The 19,533-nt window shown below is 40.4% G+C and overlaps 1 protein-coding gene and 1 long non-coding RNA gene across 3 annotated transcripts in view; one reads left to right on the top strand and one right to left on the bottom strand.

The window, feature by feature from the left end:
• LOC102310773 (neural Wiskott-Aldrich syndrome protein) overlaps positions 1-5,193 on the bottom strand; it is a 30,856-nt gene extending 25,663 nt beyond the window's left edge. The window contains exon 1 of one of the 2 annotated variants that reach the window (XM_005930394.3): positions 4,738-5,193. In XM_005930394.3, the coding sequence (XP_005930456.1) occupies positions 4,738-4,842 (105 nt within the window). In that variant the 5' untranslated portion in view covers positions 4,843-5,193. The remainder of the gene's footprint in view (positions 1-4,737) is intronic. The other variant, XM_005930393.3, reaches the window with a different exon arrangement.
• Positions 5,194-16,703: 11,510 nt separating this feature from the next.
• Positions 16,704-18,537, top strand: LOC121815081. The gene is made up of 2 exons (XR_006054775.1): positions 16,704-17,094; positions 17,224-18,537. It is a non-coding gene; the product is annotated as an uncharacterized LOC121815081 (long non-coding RNA).
• Positions 18,538-19,533: the final 996 nt, after the last annotated feature.

The following is a 19,533-nucleotide window of genomic DNA, read 5'->3' as shown; positions in this document are numbered from 1 at the left end:
GCAATTATTTTGTTAAAGCTTTTTCATTATTGTCATTACTAGATCTTCTTCCAGCTAGTAAAAATATGAAGGTAAAGTACAAAAAACCCCAACCCGCCCCCCCAAAAAAAAACCTCACCTCAGACCACTAGGCTCATGCTTATCTGTTAAACTTGGGACATTCAACGCTATGTTTAACGGGGAATAGGAAGAATACAAGAAATACAAAAGACAGCCAAGGAAAAAGGAAAGAAACAGATGACATAAGAGGTAAAGTGAGACTAAAAAGAAGGAAAGAAGAAAAAAAAAATCACAAAAGGGGAAAGGTGGAGTGAAAAAGGAGTCACGTTCCCCTTCTCCAGCACAAATCACCAGAGGAGGCCGACCACGGGACTTCCTGTAGGACAGGACTGCTGATCAAGCAGTCTGTGCATGTACACACACACACACACACACACACAGCTTGAATTGGACGCCTTCCACCTTTTGCCAAGTCAGTGTTGCTGATGGTAAAACAGCACAAGGAATACCAATGAGTAAAACTAATGAGTGAGACCACTGTGTGTGAACCTGTAGGTGTCTCTTTTTCTCAATGCATGATTTTGAAGGATGAAACGTGTTTAATACACAAGGTTATGCTTCAGGTGGTTTCACAGTTTTAAAACAGGGATTTCTACAGTTGATAATCCTTATGTATGTGCACCACTTCCATTCTTATTTTGCAAGATTAAACCACTTAACACATATGGCATATTAGGGCTGGGCGATATGACCCAAAATTCATATGTCGATATTTTTTAGCTGGATGGCGATATATGATATATATCTCGATATTTTTTTAAAGCCATAAAGTAAGAACAAAAAGAGTTCTTAGTCAAAGCTACGTCCCAGATGTCACACAGGCACTTTTATTAACATATAGCATGTTAATATAGAGCTAACCACACTAACGGCATGGGCTGCATGGCGTTAGCGTGGTTAGCTTGTTAACACGTTGACGCCGTCCAGCCCCACGCACGGGGTTAGAGCAGGGCGATATGGCCAAAAATATTTATCACCATATATATTTGAAAATTTGCGATAACGATATAACTGACGATATAATTGATGTGAGACAAAATACAACTCCACAACTAGGGCTGCTCGATTATGGCAAAAATGATAATCACGATTATTTTCACTGAAATTGAGATCACGATTATTTGACGATATTTATTTAACCCTTTAAGACCTACTATAGAACCAAGTCCACCAGAGCTTATATTATTTTTTTTATTTTTTTTACATGCTGTAGTGCCATTTGTGGGAGCATTTCAAGTTGCTATACATCAATACAACTGTTATAGCCCATATTTTAATAATATGTATGCATTAAGTGCATAGTAATTACATAAATTGCAAAAAAGTGCAATAAACTACAAAAAAATTGAAAATCGCTTTTGTTTTGTTTACATATATTTCTACTTGGAGAAATTTAAGAGGTTTATCCCTCAAAACTTTAAATACAAAAAAGTTGCAAAAAATAGTTTACAACAACAGGAAATTTATTTTGAGTGTCTTCATAGTTTTATTTTGGAGATACAGCAATTTTTATATACTGCAGGAAAAACAAAAAACAATCCTATGATGCAAATTTGCAAAGAAAACAGCAGGTGCATCATTTCACTGTGGGAAGTGTTACGAACAGCTGATAGGAACGGCAAAGCGTGTTTCTGGAATATTATGTTTTTGTTCCTGCAAGCGCTTTTTATGCATTTTTGCAAAGCTATATGTGGAACGAAACCGTGACCGAGGACAAGCTGATGGCATCAGATGTAAGTACAACTCCTCCGGTTTCATATGCAAAACAAATTATTGCGCTAGCTTACACGGTTCAGGTTCTACAGGGATTTAAAAATAGTTACGCAAAACGGAGCGTGCTGCTCTGACCGGCTTTAAAGGGTTAACAATGACTTTAAAAAAATAATATAAAATAGTGTGCAACACCACTGAAGTTTTTTTTTTTTTAAACTCTCTTTTCAACCAACGGCAGTCACTCTCCAAATAACTTCTGCTTAGCTTTCCGAGCTTCCCTCGGGTCCTCTTAATCAGCGGTCTCCAACCTTTTTTGCGCCACGGACCGGTTTATGCCCGACAATATTTTCACGGACCGGCCTTTAAGGTGTCGCGGATAAATGAGGGAGGGGCTAATAATCGGCTCAGTCATTTTTAATGATCGTTGAAAGCCCAGATCGTAATCGTGATTAAAATTCGATTAATTGAGCAGCCCATCCACAACATTACTGAATACTGGCCATACTGAATAAGACACAAGAAAAAGTTATTTCGCAATACATATCGTTATCGTTCTATCGCCCAGCTCTATGGCATATATTACATTTTAAACGTTCATAGAAGCAGGTAAATTCATATTTTAAAAAGGTGTTATAAGGGAAACAATCTGAGGGAAACTTTCACGCTTTAGATATATTTTATATATAAAAAGGTCTGTTAGTTTGTAACAAGGAATAGTATACAAACAAGGCTGTTACAGATACAGCAACTCTGGTAGGTAAGAGCTGTCTCGATTAGAAAGATGATGGTGCTGAAAAAGGTTAAACAACAGTTATTGTGGTTTTTACATTTTCTGATTAACAATTGTGTTGCATGAGCGCCAACCATTCGGTCAGCCACTACATCACTTGGTGGATATTCTAATTAGATTGAGACACACACAATGTCTGTCTCTTCCAGCCTCCCTCTCCCCCGAGCCTCTCTAACACACACACACATACACACACACACACACACACACTTTGTCTCTTCCAAACTCACTCTTCAATGAAAAGACGTGTAGAAACACACAAGAGCGTAGGACTGTGAGGAATGTTCCTCAGTGCACGTCTCTGTCACATGCTGTATGACACAACTGCCAGAAAGCCAGATGAAGCCTGTCACTGGGGTTTAAAACTGGTTACATAGTTGTCAGGCACACCTTAGAAACCTGTGTCTAAGGAGGAGGCGGGACATCCAACCGTGTGACCTCATACAGGCTTGATATACTGTGTCATGGGACAGGAAGTATGGCCTTTCCAAAGCAAACATGTGTGCATACGCACACACAAGCATCTCAAACAGCATGGTTGGTTTAGTGCAGCAAAGAGGAAGACACAGTTGTATGTCAATCAAGCACAACACCTTTACTATGCACAATTACAGGAAACAATGATTACTATGAGGAAGTAACCCAGGAACAGATTACATGCAAGTCACTAAGAAAGGGCAGTGGAGAATTTAATATCCCTGTTGTTGACCTCGCCTCCCGTAGAGCGCACAAAAACAGACCACTTTACTGAACTGGAAAACCTGGACTTTAAAACCAGCCTCCTCTGCAACGGTAATCAATAACAGGTGAAGGTGTGCCATTCTTTCATGATGAAACCACAGGGTAACATTTGCAACATAGTGGGACCAAACTGCTCCACAGCAATACAAAAAAAAAAAAAAGTATAAATCAAACAGTAAAACTGAAACTCAAAATAACCTGTCATACGCTTAATTTTCAACAATTTTGTTGACCTTAATTAGGAAGTAAACTAAATACTCTTTGCCAAGATTACCCAACTCTGGAGTGTGATAAGTGGTCTAATAGATTAATTTAACAGATAGCAATATGGGTGTGACACTATCGAACATTAACTAAATGTGGGCTGTGGTAAGCCACAGACTCTTTGGAAGGCAAATATCTACTGATCTAAGCCCCCAGTTTCTTTTATGGTCAGCTGATGGCCATTCTGTTGTGTCAGCCCACAAAGAAATGAGGAATCATAATGTCAATAGAATGAGACATGCAACTTTTAGAAGACATGCAGACATTGTGGAGAAGTGAAGGTGCAGCTGCATATCTGTTACTTGAGATAACACTATGATCTACTGGATGTGGGTCGCTCCAAGACATGGTGCTTAATGAGGACATAAAAATGAATCAGCTGAATGCTAAACATGTTACGTAACATTAGGCTATTTTACAACATTGAGTCGTGACACTGCACTAGTGGTCTTGACTGCAGTCCCACCGGTACATCGGGCTACTCCCACAGATTCTCGTCAGATTTTTTGTGACTGACAAGTCCTGCATTACCAGAGGGCTTCTCGGCTCGTCAGCTTTGTCAAGAGCTCAGCCAAGCCTGCTCGGCACATTCTTTTCGGGGGACACACTTCCCGAAAACAACCTAGGTTCAGCCACGTTATGTAATGCCAGTGCAAAAAAAAGAAAAAGAAAAATCATTCCTTTGCCCCGTTTTCCGCTGATGGGTTTAACAGCTCCAATACCCCGACTATTAACTGCACTCTGCCAGTGCTAGGCTCGATGCGGTTAGGCTAATGACAGCGGAATTTCAGGATTTCCTGAGTGATTTCAGGTGTGTCCAGCCTTCAAGATAAAAATCATACCGGCTCAGGCCAGAGGGTAAAATCAAACTTGTCGTTTCCCAAATGTCACCGTCGCAAACGGGACATTTGACACAATCGCTACACCTACTTGCCCTCTCCGGCCGCCTGGACTGTCAAAACAAACCTTACAAGTTAGAAATCCCAAATGTTTCTCAGTCAACACAAACCCTAAAATCAAAACAAAAAACTGTAGGCCATAAACGCACTGTTACACCTAACAGCTAATCTTTATTTTCCTTCTCGGGACGGGATACACGGTGCAAGTTAGCTGCATTAGCCTTTTTTTCTTAGCCCGCTATCACAGAACAAATTAATGGGAAAACTTACGATGCATTTCCTGCCGAGGTGGTTGAAAAGACATTCATTCTCCTGCGAAGTCAGTAGTGTCGAGCCGACATTTGTTTGCCGCCGTGGCGGCGGATGTCCACTCATTATTGAGGATCAGTTTATAAAGTATATACGGACTCTAACTCGTTAAGAGATCCAAAAAGATACATAAACAATCCCTCGGTCATCCGTGGCCTGGCTCCGACCCCGCACACCGGTTCACTTTATCCCAGGGGTCGGCAAGACTGCAGAAACAAAAAAATATGCCGCTCAGGAATGTATTGCGAGGTCCCCCTCCTCCACAAAATAAGGTCAAAACTAGCGCAACCGAGCGAACACGGAAAACGGCAAAAACTTTCCTGGGAAGTCCGGCCGCCAGAGAGCCCAGCGCCAGTTCCATCCAACATGGCAGTGTTAAGACGAGTCCACTATCCGGGAATGGGGTGCAGACGTATCCCAACTGTGTGCTGCATAACCACTAAAAGAAAACTTTAGAACAACAAACAGGTAAAAGTTTATTTATACATATCCAATTTTTTTTATCATTCACATTTTGGTGAGAGCCCGGTTATCAAATTCTATTTAATGAAATCACAAGTCCAAGCCGTCTACATGAAGATGGTTTAGTCCAGTCCGCCCCTGGTTTTCATGACAGGAATGCGAGTGCAGAATGGGAGGAGATAAGAAACAAGGTACAAGTTTCACAAATACAATGACATAATGCTGTTTACCAGAGGAATTATTTAGTTCAGAATTAATACAAAGGTTTACCCTACTCGTTAAACCGATACTGATAAGGATAAATAGGTTTTTATTTTTTTAAAATACATTCCGTCTAATGTATGTTTCTAAATTCTTGAAGTCAGAGAAGTAATGCATCCAGTTATTCTGGCCTTATGATGTTAAACATCCAATGGGAGATGATGAGCCCCCCCTTGAACGGAAACTTTTTAAAGGCAATGCACGCTGGTTTCATCACACTACAAATGACCTATAAATAACACAGGGTAAAATTAAGACTGCTCCAGTTACTATATATACCCTCAGGGGTAATGCCCAAATTGTGCTTACATATGCTGTAAACTCAAAGTCTGTTCTCTCTCTTCATCCCATGCCAAGTGACTGCCATATGGCCCTTAATGTATGGCAGAGTATGGCACAATAAAAGAAGTCACACTCCCAATAAGCAGGCGGTTTGAAACCACGGTAACTAGCTCTGAACATTGACAGCATGCATGACTTGTTCATATTTTAATAATGCACCTAAGGGGATTTGTTATACTCGTGTTCAGCCAGGCTCATAAACAGGTCTGTCTGCAGTATGGCAGTCCTAGCGAGTGGATAAAAAAAAGGGGGAACTACACTGTCATGCAGGAATGCACTCCTGACGCTACTTTGCATTTCTGACGCTTGTGCGAACATCATGTATTTACTTAAACAATTCACGACAGACCTGTAGTTGTGGTCAGACGTTTTCATACACTCATTGTGGGCATGAATATCATGGTCATTTTGAGCTTTTAATGATTTCTTTGAATTTTTTTCAGGGTGGAATAAATGTACAGCTTTAATTACTGATTTTCTCTGGGTCGCAATTATATATACAGGCCCAAATATGTATGCTCACTTTAATCTTTTAATAATTGGTGCTGGTTCTATAACGGCTTTTAGCTTGACAAGACCAAGGACTATTAACTTCTCATTAGTGATCATGATTGTTCTACAACTGATTTCTTTTTGAGACCCAAACTCTCATATGAGAGTAAACTGGTTAGGAAGTTCAGGAACAACCCAAGAACCATGAAATGGAAATGGCTGGAACACCAGCGTCTCTATCCACAGTGAAGCCAGTTTTACACCGTCCCATCATGCAGACCAAGAAAGAAGCTGCTCTAATACTGACATCTTCAAGCTTGACTGAAATTTGCATGCGCCCACATGGGCAAGCTAACTGCTTTCTCTGCTTTCTAGAGTAAAGTTTTATGGTCACATGAGACAAATATGGAACTACTTGCTACAATGACAAGGTGTGTGTTATTGTGATATTGATACATTGCACAAAGTGGATGGAATAAAGAAGAAGGAGGACTTCTCCTTCATATCTACAGCTAGATGTTTGAAACTTGGATGCACTTAGGTATTCCAACAGGAAAATGATCTCAAACACACATCAAAACTGCTTTTGGAATGTATAAAGCAGGCTAACATTAATATTCTGGAATGGCGTTCAAAAGCTCCAAACTCAACCCTATTTAAAATTTCTCAGTTATGCTTAAAAGCCAGGTCCATATGAGAACACCAACCAATTTAAATTAACTTCCCCAGTGCTGCCAAGAAGATTGGTCAATTATCCAGCAGGAATTATCCCAGAAGCTTGGTCTAAGGAACTCGGAAAGAATAAAGTGTCTGGGATTCTTAAAGTTGCTTGAAAACGTTTCACCTCTCATCCGAGAAGCTTCTTCACTTCTAAGGTCAAATGGGGGGACAATCCCATAGGGTTTAAATCTGGGACTCTCCACCATTTGACCTTAGAACTGAAGAAGCTTCTCGGATGAGAGGTGAAATGTCTTCAAGCAACTTAAAGAAGTCCAGTTCAGTTCCAGCTTGTTCATGGTTACCAAATCATCTGGCCAAGGTGCAACTTGTTAAGGTGCATATAAACAAAGAGTAGTGTGGGTGTATGTTTATCTTTGAGCCTGTATGTAAACCTTTATGTAAACTGTGTCAATGAGAGAAAAAAACAACCCAAAATGCAAACTTGTACACCCTATTCTCGTTCTTCTATGTAATTATTCCACCCAGGGAAAAGCCCCAAATTACTATGACATTCACGGCCATGATGAGGCAAGATTTAGGCAAGCTTCTGACTAGAGCTGTGCATATAAAATAATAGTTACATCACCACTACTGGTGATGTACACCACAAAGCCTACACTTTGAAAAGATTTTGGTTAAAATTTTCTCTGGTGTTTTCCATATAACTAATAAATAAAGTTGTTCCAATTTGCATTTTGATTCATATGCAAGTACTTCATATTCACTGGAAATAAAGATCATCCATAATCTCGCTGACTCGGATTAGAAATCCTGTTTGACTCTGATATATGCGTAGGTGGCACAGAACTTTAACTCCTATCATCTTCATACTCGTGTCCTTGTCTAATTGTTGCATTTATTTAAATCACTGCAGATGCCTTCAGCTGTAGAATAACTTAAGCAGTCTGCCTGAGTGGCATGAAATGTAACCTCACACTAAGTTCCTTAAGCATAAACCTTGACAAAACTGTATCTAACCTGGTACTCAGTTTGCAAAAGCGGCTTTTTCGTTTGGACACATTCTGCATGCCTATTCTTGTCATCAACATTACACAACACTTAGTTTTGTTCTTCTCTTCAAAGAAGAACGTTCTGGTTTTGCTCTCAGATTCCTGAACAGGAGTGTGTGTGTATGTTATTGGTTTGTGTCTTCTTGTTTTACTGCATACAAGAACATGCGATTCTTTGTGCGTACGTGTGACTATGTGTGTGTGTGTGTGTGTGCACAGGTGAACGAGTATGCCTTTCAGATCAATCATCCTCTGCCTGGGTCAATGGCAGGCTCAATTATCACTGTTGACATCTGCAGTGTAAAGCAAAAAACATAAAATCTGCCTTTGGCTTGCTGTCTGAGTTATGACAATATATTATAGAGTTAAAATAATATGTTTGGTCAATTATTTCACTTTGTAAATAAAGCAGAAGTGATAGCGTTCCAGTAAACTGCGGTAATATAGTGCCACATAGATAAGAACAGTGAAGGAGCTGTTTCTCAGCATAAAACACACCCTCAGGTATAACTGCTTTTCCTGTTTTCCCACTCTCTGGTTTCTATTTCCCACCCTTCTTTCTCAATCACTGCTCCAAAATCCTTTTCCCCCCTCTATTTTTTAAAAACGTGTCTGCATAAGTGGCCTATCAACTGAGGGTGAGTCACATATAACACCTCTATTGCGCATTAACCAGAGACAAAGTGGGGCAGTGCTGAGTTTCCTTAGGTGTTTCTGTGGCTGTCAGTCAGGTTTTTCAAGTTAAACAAGAGACTGGTGGAAAGCAAGGAGTTTGTTTTACCCATGTAGAAGCAAATGCAGGTCAGAGCCCATGCAGGACAGGTTGAGTGTGCTCAAGCTGAGGTTTTGAGAATGAATTCATACATTGAGTAAGAGATATGTTATCTATGTGGCCACGCAGCGGACTTAAACAACCACCTTGTGTCTAGGTGTTTCGAGATGACTGATTACATTGCTATCTGGAATCACTCTGAAGATGTGTGTGATGCTTTTGCCAATATGCCAATATGGTAATCTTCAATAGTATAAAAAGCAACCACAGTCTTGCTTACTTTATTGTTAATAAAAGAGAACTCAGAGTTCTTCGGTTCCTTTTGGTTTGTGAGACTTCTGCTTTTAAACTCGTGCTTTACACGTTCAGTCAAGTGCAAAAAAATAATCTAAAATCTAAAATCTAAAGACTGCGTAAGAGATAACATAAGTCAGTATAGTCAAACATAAGGAAGTGCATTCTGCATCTATGAACACGTCAGAATGAATAGACATGCACTATCCAGTTAATTTTACAGAAACTGACAGCTAATATTGGTTGGTATGAACTTGCTCAATAAGACAATTGAATTGGGCAGATCCTGCTGCTGCTTGTGTGAGACACCTTTGGGACATTTCTGAGCAATGCAAACAGGAATGTGTGAAACACAAGCATGAGCAATGCACAAGAAATCAGGTTTATATGCGGGTTTCACGTGGACTTATATTTAAATGTGTATTTTCTCCCATCACCCCCAACCGATTGTAGCAGATGGCTCCCTTTCCTGAGCCCGGTTCTGCCAAAGGTTCCTTCCTGTTTAAAGGGAGTTTTTCCTTCCCAGTGTTGCCAAGTGCTTGCTCAAAGGGGATGGTTTGATTATTGGGCTTTCACTTTATCATTTTAACGCGACTATTGTTGTGATTTGGCGCTATTTAAATTGAATTGAATTTAAAGAGAGAAACCCTTCATTACGTAGGTGCAGTTCTACTTTATTATGCTGAAAGTGCTCTATTTTGTTTATTTTGCTTTGGGGTTTTTTTGTTGAGGGGTATTTCTAGTACTGCTAGTAAACCTTCTAGGGCTGCCCTCCCAACATTTTTTTTTGACCCACTTTTTACAGTAAGCTGGGAATCGAGGTTATGAGAGAAAGAGGGGGAGAGGACGGCATCAATATTATATTTTGGATTCTGGAGGAAGGCGTTCCCCACAGGCCTTTTTATGAATATTTAACAGAGATGGCCTTTCAACATCCCTACAGAATCTTTAAAATGCAGTTTTAGTTTGGAAATATCACAACGGGGTCAGCTAAACAAAAATATTTATTCAAACTGGCAGGTGTGTTCCGCCAAGGGCTCCGCAAATTAGGCATGGCAGCACACACACAAACTCATGCATGCACACACACATATATACACACACTCTTAGAGCAGAGTTTTATGGGTCTGATATGACTCCAGGCCTATAAAAACTATTTAAATAAAACAATTATGTTAAAATGCTCACAGTTAATTGGCAGGCAGAGCTGTTATTCATCAGTACTCTGTGCTCAAAGTTAAGTGAGAACTCATATGCAAACCAAGCACTCATCATACCCATGTTTGTAGGTCCTGCAGTGACCTAATAAATGAATTATTTGCATATAAAATGTTAGAAAAATCTCAGAATTTCTTGTTTTGTCTGCAGCTAAATTGTTGTTTTTTTAACTTATTAAAAAACAACAATTTGACAATTTAATTATTACTAGATTAACAATTTAAAAACCCCCCAAAACAACAACTTTGTGTTTGGAAAATTGTTGTGGCATCTCTAGTTACCAGCCCTAACCATTAGTAAGGCCCATCTATTTTCTTCTACTTCTCCAATTCAGGGTAACGAGGGTGCCAGAGCCTATCCCTGCTGAAACAGGGCGTTAGGCAGCGTACACCCTGGATGTGTCACCAATCTATGTCAAGCATGAGTACTCGGGGAGCGTGCAGACTCCACACAGAAAGGCCCAGCCTGGCCAGTGAGTTCATACCCAAGACCTCCTTCGAGGCAACACTGCTAACCACTGCACCACCTTTTTAGTAAATATTAGAATCATTAAGAATCAGACATTTATAGTTTATTAACCAGGTGCACTGTGAGAGTTTGGGAAAACAAGCACTTTTATTACAAAATACAACTGCACAAAACATGACCAATCAAAAGAATTTACTGTGTCAGTACTTTGTGTACATACATTTCTTATACTGGGCCAAACTCTGCCCAAGAAATCCTTTAAAAACAAGCATCAAAGGAAACGCCATTCCATTCACACAGGTCTGGATGTGGGAATTAGGAAGTAATGAGTGCGTCATCTGTTGGAAGAATTTGGTAAATGCTGGTGTGGTGCCAAGCAAGCAGACTAATGAGTCACTCAGAATCCAAACAATCCATTGAAGGAGAAACTTGTATGTCAGACCACAGGCAGCTTTGTTGGACTGTGTGAAAGTGATATAGAGGTGGAGCTTCTTGCAAAGCCAAAGAATCTTTAAGCAGTAGCAGCAATGTTCTAAAAAAACACTACCAAATAGTTGCTGCCATCAGGATGCTCAAGATGATGAAAACAAGCTCTCAAACTGCTTTCATCTTTAAGTAATCATAAGAAGAACTCATGCAGCTATACATTACTGGTGGACCTTGAAATTTTGGATTGCCCTTTGGTGTTCCATAGACACTGATTTACAAGAATGACGCCATAAAGCCAGCCTGCTTTTAACAAAACGAAATCCACGTTAATGTAAAAGCAAAGACTCTTTCGCATGGCAACTTAATTGAGTAGGAAATTTAATTAAAGAATAGAAATAAATGGAAGATTGTTTATTTTGCAGCCTGCATGGACCCCACTGTCCAGAGTTCTGGCATGAAATTGGATGCACATGAGAATACATTTTGCCTTTACAGCTTCATCACTTACAGACTGGGCAAGAAGAATGTAAACTGTTGTGTGTAAAGCCCATGTTACCTGTCTGAGACTCCATGTCTCTTCTGCTATGTATGCAAAAATCAATATGAAAAATGAAAACAAATACGCACTTGGTAAAGCTGTAGTCTCCTCAATGTCCCACCTCTACCGTGTCTGTTTTAATCCATATAGTGAGGACTGGTGCTCATCGATAATTACTGTTAACACTGTAAGAGACAGATGAGAGCTTTTACAGCTATGCCACAAGATGGCAGCACTCAACTAGCTATTATGTTACTTAAGCTGCACACTGGTTATTGAATCATGACACAGTACATTAACCAAACATGCATGTCAGGATGCATTCCATGCTATTCTGCATACATGCATCGTCATGGGAGGCTAACAAGTGGATGAGATGCAGTGATGCAGTTGCTTTGTCTGGAAGGAAACAATGCAGCTTATGCAACTGCTCAAAGCCTTTGGTAGACATGGATCTTACGGTTTGGAGCTCCTTTAAACTGGTGGGCTGTTCTTGACAATGACCAGCTGCACATACCTTTGAATAAGGAGCTCTCCTGTAGCTGCCATTGTGTAAACCTACTGCCTACGGCATCCACTTCAAGGATTACAGTGTGAAATAAAAATAGTGGTAAGCATGTACTCTGTTGAATGCTGTTGAACCTTTCTATAGAGCAGCTGGTTTCTTATCGTGAAGAAATTCATGTAATACCATTTTCCTTGATATAATTTATCAAGGAAAAGTTTATGATGTAATGGGGATGTGAAAGTGGCCTGTGGGACATAAAATAGCTTTCCTAAAAATCCTTTCTGGCCCACAGGATGGGTTTAAAGGGAGTAGAAATCACAGAAAAGGAAAGTATGATATTTGACAATTTCACTGTACGAAGCATTGTGCTGCAAGTTATTAATGGATCACAGCCTTTTACAGCCTCCTTTTCACTCCTGGCTTTTCACACCACACCAGGGGCGATATTAGCCCCTTTTTCGGGGTGATACCCCCCCTCCCAAAATGGTTTATTCCAGCTCGCCTCTCCCCTGCTCTGGCTCTAGCGCCCTTTCTGCCAGAGCGATGGTGGCTGAGACGAGCGGTGGTATGAGTGCCTGGCATAAAACAGGACATAGTAGCTGCATTTAACCTTCAGTTACTCTTTATATAGTTAGGTAGGAGTCAGACCATGTTTCTTTTTAGCTGAAAAACATTACACCCAGGTAACCTGCAGTGTTGAAAACGTGTTTTCCGACAATGTTTGCTACCCTACAATCCGTCCTGTGTAGTAAAATCAGCGACATTTGACCGTCCTGTTGCTCCTATTGACATTTATAAAGCCTATTTAAAATCTAAAACTTAAAATTGTCCGTAGCCTGCTGTTGTTACCACTGTCCTGTTTGAAATGGAATGAGAGAAGCCGGTTATTTTGTCATATGTTCCGATATTAAACCCAGGAGCCACATTCAGGTAAAAGTGTAAGAAATGATCCGTCAATAAAGGATGATGTTGGATCAGTGTTTCAATATTTATATCTTTTATTTGATGTACATGTGGTTTGGTTATTTGCCTTTTGTTTGAAAGTACACTGAGAGAGGACTTTTTATTAGTGGTCTTAATAGTATTTTTTTTTTCATATTAATGTAATTTTTTCATCCAATTGAATACAATCTATTTTTGTATGATTGTTAGTCCAGAGAGAGAGAGAGGAGGAAAGAGGGGAACATGAGGAGAAAATACAAGGTCATGAAGAACCAGGTAAGAAAACAGACAGGGAATAGTGACAGGCAAAACCGAAACCGTTAAACTGCTTGAGAGAGTTGACCAGCAAAAGTGATTTGCCAATCTCAAGGTGAGGTGACATAGGTTAAAATAAAAGAAAAAAATCTGCAGAGCCATAGTAGTATCTTTAGTAAAGATCTTTTCATACATTGTATACATTGTACCATAGGCAAAGTTGCCTCCATTTTATAGTGTTTTTATCAATATTTTGTACATTTGTACATTTCAAGGACTCTGTTTTTGGAGTGTATTTTTATGTATCTGTATTATATTATGCATACATATTAAAAGTGAATCTCTGTCGAGTAAATGCACTCAGTTTACTTCTTACTCACTATGATCATCATTCATCATGCCCCCGAGTAATTAAGGTTACCATATGTATTTTTTTTTATTCCAATCCATTCTTCTTTTGCAGCATTTAAATAACCTTTATCAGATTTGATGGTTTTGTTACAGACTTTAAAAAAAGTGCTTTTCTTTTCTTTCACAAATGTGGGGATTGTGTTAAAATGTACAAAACAATGCTGTCATGTTTTGAGACGAGGACCCAGGCACAGAGAGACTTGATAAATTTAAGAATCTCATGATCTAATAAAGAAATTTGCAGATTTGCACAGAGATGGTAAAATTATGATGACTGATAATGGAGATGAAGACAACAGACGATGAGGACAGGGAGGAACAGGGGTTTAAATGCACCAAGGAGACAGTCAGAGGGAACTCGGGACAACTGGAGGCATTTAAGGATCCAGGGACTCACAGAGACAGGGAAGAAGTCTCATCGTGACGAGTAAAGTTTATCTTGCCTGGCTGGGCAGCTCTCTGGGTGCTAAGCACCCCCAAAGCTCTGATCCTAGACTCACCCCTGCACCACACCAAAGCAAGATGGTCAGGCCAAGAAGGCAACAGCTTCCTTTGATTTACAGCAGCAGTGTTTCTTTGTGATGACAGAGAACTGACTCTGGAAAGTTGAAGACGTATTGTTAAAACTGTGCTTACGTTTCATGCTTTTCATGATCTGTAAATGTTTTGAGAATGTGATTTTCGATCTTTTCTTTATATATAGGGGTGCAACGATACACAAAATTCACGGTTCGGTTTGATACTTTGGTGTCACGGTTCGATATATTGCCTTTTTAATTTGTTATTTATTAAAATTATAAATATATATTTTAACTCAGAAGTACAGTTTTTAAATTTAATGTTGCTGAAACAACAAAACAATAATAAAGAAAATCTGATCGAGAAATCACTCATCTTTGGAAAAGAGAGCTTATTACAGAGAAATGGCTCTTTCCGAAATAAAAGCTATACTATACGCTTCTTCTGGGGTATACTCTCAGCAGCATATTAAACATATCAGGTCCCCATAAGGAGAATCATGTGCTAACGCAAACCTTCCCAAAGTGTGGGGCCTGCCCCCTAGGGGGGGCGCAGAGCCATTGCGGGGTGCGGTATGCCAAGGGGAAGAAAAAAACAAAACAATGCTTGGACACTGCTAGCACGGGGCACCCACACAAACGCAAAGCAGGAGATGAAGCATAGCTGAATATGTTTCCAAACCAACTTCATTCTAAGCCAAAGACTAGAAGATATGGTGAAGCATATTTTCCCTTTGGTTTCACCTGCACAAGTGCCAAGGTAGGTCTCTCCTGCATAATTGGTTTTCCCTTAGTCGGGAACATGCACTGGGGGACAAACAGTATCCCACATTCTTGATTTTTAGTTCACAAACACTTGTTGTAATGACTAACTACTCCTGACATTTTGGAGATGTTAGCTCTTTATACAGTAAAGTTACAGTGGGACACAAATAATATTAGGCTGATCCTGCCACAATTTGTTCCCCCTGTCAAAATCACGGACTAACAGTATCCCACAGTTGTTTAAGTTTTTAAACCCCTTTTGCACAGAGAGGCTGTTAGATTTGTGTTCTCACGAGTAAATATATTAATTTATCTTATGTTGTAAAAACTGTTTTCTGATTGTCATTTTATTTTGGAAATGATTTTATTTTGGTGATTATAGGTGACTTCACTTCCTGTTCCGTATGTTGTGAAGTGCGAACTGCTAAAAATGAATGTATGGTTTTCCCTCCGGTGTTGCTGTCAATAAAAGAAACGGGAAAAGTAAACAACAAACAAAGGGTGTGCATTATTGAGAGAACATGGCCGAAGAAGAAGAAGAAAACTCTTCGAGCTCAACAGAGGCATTTTTTGAAAAATGTATTGATAGCAATGTTGAATATTATTACACAGGAAAAAAACAACTACATATATTTACACCATGATGCCTCTGCCTTTCTAAATAGAGGGACAGTATAAGTAAGCGTGTATAACCTGAAGATAGAGACAAAATACTGTTAATCTGTCATTCTGCAATTCATCTCATGTAAACAATAACATGGTGCACAGCGTAATGTTGCCTGACCAACTCGGTATTCCTCGTCCACATGTAAACGCAAAAAAGGAGTTTTAAAAAAAATCTCCGTTTTCGGTGATTCGAAACGCCGTTTACGTGTGGACGAAACAGCTGCGTTTTAAAAAATACCCGTGTAGGTGTGGACCTACCGTAAAAGAGTTAGTGGTGTATTTCCTTACTACCTGTAATTTATTGCAGATTACTTGTATTTGCTTAATTGTTTACGTTACTTAGCAATTCACTGACCAAGCCGACACATTTCACCATGTCAGCTCACCCATCCTTCCAGCTCAAATGAGCTTGGATAGTTAAAGGGAGCATTTTGGGAAAGCACTACAAGGTAGAGGCTTTCCTCGGAGAAGGGGGCTTTGGTATTGTAGCCAAATGTCGTGATACCATGACCTAACCGAGCTGTGGCTATTAAAGTGAACAAGAGCCGCCCTGATATTCTGCAACAGGCAAAACTGGAAATTTTCATCCTGGAGCAGCTGACGAAGGTTGGATCCAGATGCCGCCAACATTGTTAAATGGAACGGCTTTTTCCACGACGGAGAGCGGGTTTGCTTAAAGTTCGAACTCCTTGATCAATGCCTGTGGGACTATATAGGGGACCGGAAAACCAGGGTCTCCCCATAAGCGAAGTCAGGCCAATTTTAGGTCACTCACAAATGCTCTGTCCCACCTGGGTTCTTTGGGAATAGTGCACGCTGACCTCAAACCTGGAAACATCATGGTTGTAAACCGATGAGTTTGAAGAAAATATAATCTGATTAAACATTATTCAGCTTTAAACATTGTTCAGCTTTAAAGTTACTGTGCAACTGTGTAATAAAAATGTGCTCACGACTTTGGCCTTGAGAGCGATAAGAAGCGATCGCCTCATCCTGCAGGTGCAAGATATCTGCAAGCGAAGAGGCTAGAACACCCAAGGCCGATTTCCTTTTATGGAGTTGTTTTTCTGCTAGTGCAGCACTTTCCCCCCTCCTGTAAGTTTTAGAGAATATATACCCATCCTCACAGCAAATCTTCGGAATCTCCTGATGTGAGCTGTGTTGAGAGGTTGTCTCTGTCTCAATAAAAGTTCACTGATTCCCCATCTGCCGCAGGTGTCCGGTTGTCTTCATTCTCCGCCAGCCTGGTTAAGTCAATTCCTCCTTAACATCTAAAAGAACCTATTTAATGAAGGAAGACGGGTTCACTTTGTGTTTAATATTATTCTATTGCATGTTGTTGTTTTTTTTTATCCTTCAATTGGCGTCACGAACAGGATCCGCTCCAGGTCAACTGGAACGGATGGGAGGACTTCGGCCGTGGTCTGAGTGAACGGAGTTTGGACAAAAGTTGTGTACACACAAAAACAAGGTAAGCAGACCTTTTATTTCTGCTATATTGAACATTATAAAAATACTTAGTGTCCAAACTCCTAGTAATTCATAACCAAAATTGTCTGGCTTACTTAAGGCTTGTTGAGAATCAGACAAGTGAATAAGAAATAAGTGAATAAGAGATAAGTGAATAAGAAATAAGTGAATAAGTGAATAAAGATAAGAGTGAACTGAGGTCTGACCACGGTTGCAGCCGACGGGTTGCTCTCCGGTGTCGGATACATACCTCAGTGCAGGTCTGGGACCTTGAAAGGGTTTATTAGTAACGCCTTTCTAAACAATTAAAAGGTTAAAGGCCTTGAGAATATTTTTTAGTAATATTCTCTAAACTACAGAAGGGTTAGGAAGGCCCAGAGGACTTTATTAGAAAAGATCCTCTAAAACTTAAAAAGGAAAAGTACTGGTTGGAGTCCAAAGGAGGGGTCCCTTTGATCAATAGGAGAAAACGGATCTCTTCTTAAAACCCCGATGATTTTAGTGTTTTAAATGTTTTGATGTTCTGTTTGATATTTGACACACATAAATACACGCTGAATGCTTGCTGTGGAACACTGGGCAGGACAGTTTGGTTCTCCGTTGTTCACAGATTACACAATTAAAGGAACTAGGTTCCTCTTTTGGTTAAAATAATACACCACACATAGAATTTTTTTTTTACACATTTATTACATACATAAGGAGGGTAATGAGTGACTGCAGGTAATGTATGAAGTGTGAATGAGACGTGTGAACAAGGTGACAACCAACTAGCACCCCTATCAGGAAGCTCTAGGCAAGGTTACCCGCCAGACTCCGGTTTGGTAGAAGCTTGGTAACACCTGAAGGGATATTTCAGTGCTGACTCACCTTTAAAGCAGCGCCCCAGCTGTTAGTGCCTAACAGAGGCAGAAACCCAGCTGGCCCAAATTCTCCTTTAAAATCAATAAAAGAACACTCCTCCATTGACAGTAAAATGGATGGAGAATTAGATAGAGAAACTAATGATGATGGTTGGGGTCCCGGTGTTATTCTTAGCACATTGGGAGAACAATTAACATGTGTTGAGACAGTCATCAACTCCACACACCAGCCTAAAGAAGCAAAAAAGCAGAAAGAGTTATTGAGGAAAACAGCTGAAAGGTTAATGAAAGAAAAGGGAAAGAACGAGGGGAGTAGTGGTAACTGGGGAATAATTTGGCAGAATAAGGCTATGCAGGCAAAAGAGAAAGAGGAAGAAGCCAACTCAGCAGCAGCAGGTGCAGGTGTGATGAGCGGGGTGAGACACAGAAAGGAAGCAGATAAGCACGCAGGCCGCAAAGCTAAATTTAATCACTGGGTGTGTTTATGGGAAACTGCAAAACCACACATGAAGAAAAATAGGTCTCAGCCACCTCCCTATTCTGCCTCAACTCCTCCCTCAGCAGGCATATATCCGGTACTTAATATCTCTGGTGGAATAATGACTATTGGAAGTTGAAACACCTGCTGAACCAGGAATTTGGACTGCTTTTCAGCAATGGCGGCCGTGGCTCTCACTCCTACATCCTTATGTCCCTCCCCCTGACCCACCTCATGTTACACTGTTTTATGACAGGCATGACACCACCTGGTACCAGCACATGTTCCAAAAGCAGTGTGAGGGGCGGGCTTGGTCTCTGAACATGTCGTGCATTTTTGCGGCACCTGAGGGGGTGGCAGCAGCGGTTACTTTTACAACAGATCAATTACAGTGGTACATGATGTCTGATGAGGCAGCTCCCCATGTGTCACTGGCCTTACATCCTGGACACCAGGCTAAGGAGCTGGGTGGAATGGTTAAACGTTCCCTTGCGGCCACTGACTGGACACCTACAAAACTCCCACAGGTTTTGTTTTCTCCATCTACCAAGACATACCAAATTTTAAATGATTGCTTTAATTCCTCAACACTGCAACATGAAGTGGTCAGCAGGTCACATGGAAGAGAACACACAGACCACTGTGATGCTGCGGCTTTACTGGACTCTCTTCCAGATTGTTTGTGGTCACTTGGACCCACAGATGTAGGTTTAGTTGATGTGGGGCCAGTCTCTTTTCAACTGTCATCTGCTACCCCTTTGTGGCAGCCTCAGTACCCACACAGACCGGAGGCTGAGGCTGGGATTGCAGAAACAATTTCTGGTTTGGTCACTGCCGGTGTCTTGGAGCCCTCCTGCTCTAAGTGGAAACAGCGC

This window comes from Haplochromis burtoni, unplaced genomic scaffold, assembly GCF_018398535.1.
Source record: "Haplochromis burtoni strain Fernald_Lab_line unplaced genomic scaffold, NCSU_Asbu1 Contig_129, whole genome shotgun sequence".
Lineage (NCBI taxonomy): Eukaryota > Metazoa > Chordata > Actinopteri > Cichliformes > Cichlidae > Haplochromis > Haplochromis burtoni.
Note: the sequence above shows the minus strand (reverse complement) of the source record. Positions and strands in the feature narration are given on the sequence as shown.